A 6,036-nucleotide genomic window follows, 5' to 3' on the forward strand; every position below is an offset into this window, starting at 1 on the left:
ATCGGCCGTTGGGAGGCGCAGCTGCCCGCGCGGGCAGCCACGGGTTTGGTGGCCGCCGCGGCCGGAGTGGCCCGCGGATCGGTGGTGCGGAGGGCAGGGAGGGGGGGAGCTCAGCTCAGCCAAATTGGATTCACGTATTCTTTTTAGAGGGATATTGAGTTCACTTGTTGCTGAGCTGAATGCTAGGGGAACATTGCTGGGTTGTGATGTACTGTATATGTTTGACGATGAAGGGAACATCCGAACATATAATATTGTACCTGAATAATCGACTTGATAACTCAAACTAGCATGCTTGTTAATTCGAGTTAACCACCCTGAAATCTTAGCCTTTTCTCCCTTCAGAATTCTCACTCATGGATCCCTACTGTTATGCAATGAGCTGAGATATACTGGCAAATAAATCCAGGTAACAATATAGATGGTACTCAATATAATGGCAATCTGAAAAACACCCAAGATTACCACTCGCAACAGAACTTTGAAAACGAATATATGACGAGGCGAAGTACCAGTATCCTCTGTGTGCTTGTTTTCAGTTGCAGGCTCCAGGATGCACACAACTGATGGATGTGCCTATATTTGAGAAAGTCAATTACAATTTTACTTTTGATCTTAGAAGCTAAGAACATCCTTTTCCCCTCTTTTTCTGGTCACAAGAAGTTATTTTAGGATGGATTGCACATAACAAGGCAGAAAATTTGCCTTGCAAAGGGTACCCTCCAAAATCTCAAGAGACAATTTTGTTATATCAACAATACGGGTGTTTCTCAGGCAGTTAAGTGATCTTGTACCGGGGGCTGTTTGTTAGAAAGGTGCCTAGGTATTGGAACACGACAAGTGCTATGTTTTACAAGATTTTCGTTAAAGGAACAAAGTTTCGAGTTATGACCTGTTTAGTACTTTTTTCTTAGCCAAACTTATTACTGTCTGCGTAGTTTATCATGCACCCTCTTTCCAGTGCTAATTAGTCGATACTATATGCAGGTTTTTGCACTAAGGAGGCCATCCTTGCATAAAGTTTTAGATTATGAAGATGAATTCTTTGCTTTGTTAATGTCTGTTCTTGAGTCCCATAGTCTACGAACAACAGGTTCGTTGTCTCTGTAGCAGAACTCCCTTTTCTGTTGAAAAGGAACTTTGTTTACAACCTTCATATTTTGAACAATGGAATGGTAATATAGGAATATCACGGGAAAATGTATTATTATGTACTCCCTCCGTTCGGAATTACTTGTCGCGAAAATGAATGTATCTAGATGTATTTTAGTTCTAGATACATCCATTTCCGAGACAAGTAATTCCGAACGGAGGGAGTATTTAGTTTAGTGCTAATCTTTAGCTATTTATTTCTCTGCATGGTGCGCATCATTGAGAAAGAAATTATACACCACCCTTTGATAGCTGTTTAAATAAGGCTACCCACCGATCTCTTAATTCAGCCTTACATTAACCTCAACATCTCAAATCCTACTTGCAGGGTAGGTTCTTACCAGTACTTCTGTTATCTAGTGCGACTATGTGGCAGAGAAGTAAACTTTTAATTCGATTAGTAGCTTCATCGTGGAGTCACCCAATGTATATCCCAGAAGAATTTATTTTTGGTTGTGGAATAGAACCATGGATACAACATATTAAGGTAGAAGAATGGAATGACTCCAGCTTAAGCCTTAACACCAACTCATTCCACAAATGAAAGAAATAACCAGGACTATGCATTTAGCCTAGTTGTGGTAGTTCAATTGTATGATTGATAAAACAAGTCTGACAAGTTATCGGCAAACAAGTAATTATATTACCAGCTTTTGCCATCGTGATTGTGTTTGATTACAACTTTCCTGCATATATCTTTCAGATGGTTCCTTTTCAGAGTCGTTATATGGTCTCAGGCGGAGACCTGTTAACGTTTCAGTGAACAGAAGTAATCCTGGTGCAGAATCTAATGTCAAAGTCTATGACTCTGCACTAAGGAAGCGCCAGAAAACCCTCTCTGTTGTATTTTTGGTAATGATGTCCCCTGGCAGAGATTAATTTGAAGTATTATCTTATGTTGGCTTTGTTACGTTCTGGATTTAAATAGTTTTAGTTATGCTGAATTTTGAGCTGCTACCTGTGAGCAACAAACCACCCAAGCCCTACTAAAGTGATTTCTTTTATTGAATGCATTCATTTTTTTATCTGGGATCTCATCAGGTTAACACTTACAAACAAAACTCACCACATGTTAACCCCTCGTGATCTTGCAATGTGTATCCATAGCTGACTTGTTCACCAAGACTCCAGCAGACATCACTACCTGGGTTACTTTACCTCACTAGCAGGTTTACGATGTGAATATCTATGTGTCCTCGTTTTAGTTACTGTCCTATGAAGACATGTACTCCCTCCGATCCAAAATAAGTGTCGTGGTTTTAATTCAAATTTGAACTAAAATCACGACACTTATTTTGGATTGGAGGGAGTAATATTTAATCTGTATCTATAATACGCTTCGCTGCTGATAGTCTGCCCATGCCTGAATTGCAGGCATATTGACCCCAATTGCTTAATGTAATTGTTCTCAATCTGCTTAGTGTGCAACTTTATTTACCTTAGCATCTCAATGTTGAAATTTGACCCCTCTAGTTCAAAACTGCGACACTTATTTTGGATCATAGGGAGTACGTGCTTTACTCAAGCTCTTATACTATTTGAAGCTGTGATTTTCTGCTTTTACAATACAGTTCGCAAGTTTCTTCAATAGCCTATGCACATCTTCATAGATTCTGCAGTTGACAAATTTAATCATCTAGTTTTTAAATTTTTGTCTCGTTAAGATAAGATTGTAAATTGATTTATGAAATATGTAATGTAGTGCAATGATGAAAATCATGAAACAGCTCTGTTTTGCAAATTCTGCTATTAACCTGCTCCAAATATCTGTATAGGTTGTTTTACCGTATTTCAAGTCAAAGTTGCAGTCTGTATATAACAAAGAAAGAGAAGCAAGATTGCAGGCAAGCCTATGGGATCAGGGTGAGGTTAGATTCGACGAAGCTGGCTTTGTATCAGATCAACAAGGGGAGACTTCTCAAGCACAAGTTGAGACTACAGCTGGAGAAGTGTCACATCTCACGCGCCTTAGGACCAATTTTGCGGCACTAATAGGTGTTTGTTATCCATGGATTCATGCGACTCATGAAGGTTGATCCACTACTCATATATATGAACATCTTGTATAAATCCTAACTTGTTTAAAGCCTTTTCTGTAGCTGATAATTTTGGAAAGCTCATTTCATCTGTATTTCTCTTATATATGACCATTAAAAGATGCCTACGAGTTTCAGTTTTGCGATTTGTTTTGTTAGTTTTGTATGACCTGGCTTTTCTTGGGTCCGTCTATAACTTTGCAATGCTTGTAGACTTTATTACTTTATTCCTTTTTTATACATTTGATGATGCGAAGTAATTGTGCATCGCTGCTCTGTCTGTTTCATTACACGGGCAACATAAATTAACTTATGGCCCTATATTGATTTGCAGGCCTTTCATTTGCTTACCAGTTGCTGTATTTGTTGGATGCTACTGCATTTTACAGTCCAGGACTTCATGTGCTTGGGCTTCATGTTTGTCGTGCTACTGGACAAGAGCTGGTATAATACTTACCAATTTCCATTAGAGCGTATATTACTGGTTAGCATGTAGCGCAACATATACAGAACCATACTTCTGAGCTTAGTATCATGATTCATACATTATGTCTAATCTTTTGCATTGAACTTTCCTTGCTGATAACAGCTTTAAAAAAAATCAAAACAGCATTTACCGTTCCATATTAACATATGGTTATTCTGCTGAGATGCTTCCTCTTGCCTTGACAAAGTAGATGGATTCATCTTCTAGGATATCAAGAATTAGAAGTCGTGAACTCGAGAGACTTCGTGGTCCTCCATGGTTAAAGGTAGGAAATGACAGACACTACTCAATAGCGGGATTTTCTTACAAGTATGAATTGTCTAGTCATAACTTACAACAAGATTATTTTTATATGATCTCTGCAGACTGTTCAGAGGGTGCTCCTTAATTGTACGTACACGACTCTAGATTATGCACAAACTGGTTTAATTGCTGCGGTCTTCTTTTTCAAGGTCAGTTCAAACTTCTTCCCTAGGAATTCAAGAGATTAAAAAATCTTTCAAGGTTCTGTCACTCGTATAAACTTTCTTTACAGGCGGACAGTTTAGGTAGAATGGAATAATAGTCCTGGCATGTGGTTTCTCTTAACGCCTTTTAATGTGTAATTTCATGTTCTTCCTGCGTTAGATGCATTGTGATGCAAAGCATGATTCCACTGTGGAATGTGGAACTGCACTAAATGTTCTCTTTCTGGTGATCTTATCTAGATGATGGAGTGGTGGTATCAATCTGCTGAAGAAAGAATGTCAGCTCCGACTGTATACCCCCCACCTCCTCCGCCGCCGCTACCAAAGGTATATGTGGTATATACTTGTAAATGTTTGCAAGAAAGCTACCACCATTCTCTGGCATCGACACCAACTTTTTTGATCTGAACCATGGATGACATCGTAACTCTTAGTTTTGCAACTATGATGTTGCCTGTTGTCTGTGAAGTACAGTTGTAATTATTTACGGCAGCAGTTTGATATCGTGCTCTTATAACTTTCATCAGGTTGCTAAAGATGGACTTCCCTTGCCAACTGACAGGACGCTGTGCCCTCTGTGCTGCCAAAAGCGCAACAACCCGTCTGTTCTTTCTGTTTCTGGTTTTGTGTTCTGCTACAGTTGCATATTCAAGTCTGTCTCTCAGGTAGATATTCTCTTAAACCAGCCATTAGAAGCTGTCATTTTTTATGTGTTCCAAGTCTGTAATGTGACATTGTCGATTGTTTTACTTCAGCATAAAAGATGTCCCGTGACATTGATGCCTGCCACTGTTGAGCAAATCAGGCGCCTCTTCCATGATTTATAGCTTGAATAGGCGCAGTTCAACTAAAGGAAGTACTCCCTCTGTAAACTAATATAAGAGTATTTAGATCACTAAAGTAGTGATCTAAACGCTCTTATATTAGTTTACGGAGGGAGTAGCTTATATGGGCTCAAGGCTGCTAGGGACTCTGGGGCGAGAAGAAGCTTTTCCCGCATTCCTGTTGATGCAGAGATCACACGAGATACAGTTTCTGCTTCACGTAATATCCATACAGCTCTTGTGCCATTTTTGTTGTTTGTTGAAACTTCAACAGAGATTTAGACCGTGTAATAATTACTGCTAGGTGATTATTGAGTTGATTTATTAAAGGGGGGGTTGATTGCATTGGTCCTTGTTCATTTCCGGCACTTTGAATTTGTGCAAATGTCTTCTAATTTCTGTTAAAATTGGCTGAATTTGATGTAAACGTGTGTTAAACCGGTTTCTCTGTCAAGTTCAAATTTGACCAATAGTACCTTTGAGTGTCATCTGAAGGTTTATTTAATAATTCAAATATCATGAGTTTAAACCCTTGCAGTTGTAAGTTTCACAGTCTGCTTTGAAAGTTTTCAGGTTCTAGTTTGAATTTTGCAAGGCAGACGTTTAAGAAAGATAACCAAAAAAAAAAATGATGATGGAAGAGAAGCAAGATTTGTTAGTTTGGTCTCTCGGAGATGCATAAGGGTAGGGTGTGTGTTCAAGGGGTAAGTGTTCGTGTATGTATGAGCATCTTTGTTTGTACAGTGTTTATACAGGTCAGGATCACCGGCTCTCATTTTTATGTTAATATACGAAGGGATGCAAGCAGTTTTGCATGGAAAGTGAATATATATCTACAAATGTTAGCTCTTTTCCTTACAAGTTTAGACTTTGCGAACTACTATAAGATGCCTAAATGTAACTATGACGAGCAAAATATATATGAGCGGCTTGCAACGTCAAGGGACTAAAGTAAAACTCAAGTAATTTTGCATGGGATAGAATTAACGGAAAGTATGTGAGCTCGGAGTAGAATTAACCGAAATCACATGGAGGTAAGATATATCCGAACGTTCACTTTCCTGGAGAGA

General features: G+C 38.9%; 1 protein-coding gene across 7 annotated transcripts in view; it reads left to right on the forward strand.

Moving 5' to 3' along the window:
• The window catches only part of LOC119320752 (peroxisome biogenesis protein 12-like), a 12,710-nt gene extending 7,399 nt beyond the window's left edge, over positions 1-5,311 (forward strand). For all 7 annotated transcript variants that reach the window (XM_037594711.1, XM_037594708.1, XM_037594729.1 and 4 more), the window contains 9 exons: positions 988-1,093; positions 1,856-2,004; positions 2,928-3,183; positions 3,523-3,632; positions 3,866-3,940; positions 4,041-4,127; positions 4,383-4,469; positions 4,670-4,807; positions 4,898-5,311. In XM_037594711.1, coding sequence (XP_037450608.1) covers positions 988-1,093; positions 1,856-2,004; positions 2,928-3,183; positions 3,523-3,632; positions 3,866-3,940; positions 4,041-4,127; positions 4,383-4,469; positions 4,670-4,807; positions 4,898-4,969 — 1,080 coding nt within the window. In that variant the 3' untranslated portion in view covers positions 4,970-5,311. The remainder of the gene's footprint in view (positions 1-987; positions 1,094-1,855; positions 2,005-2,927; positions 3,184-3,522; positions 3,633-3,865; positions 3,941-4,040; positions 4,128-4,382; positions 4,470-4,669; positions 4,808-4,897) is intronic.
• The last annotated feature ends 725 nt before the right edge of the window (positions 5,312-6,036 follow it).

This window comes from Triticum dicoccoides, chromosome 1B (assembly GCF_002162155.2).
Source record: "Triticum dicoccoides isolate Atlit2015 ecotype Zavitan chromosome 1B, WEW_v2.0, whole genome shotgun sequence".
Classification (NCBI taxonomy): domain Eukaryota; kingdom Viridiplantae; phylum Streptophyta; class Magnoliopsida; order Poales; family Poaceae; genus Triticum; species Triticum dicoccoides.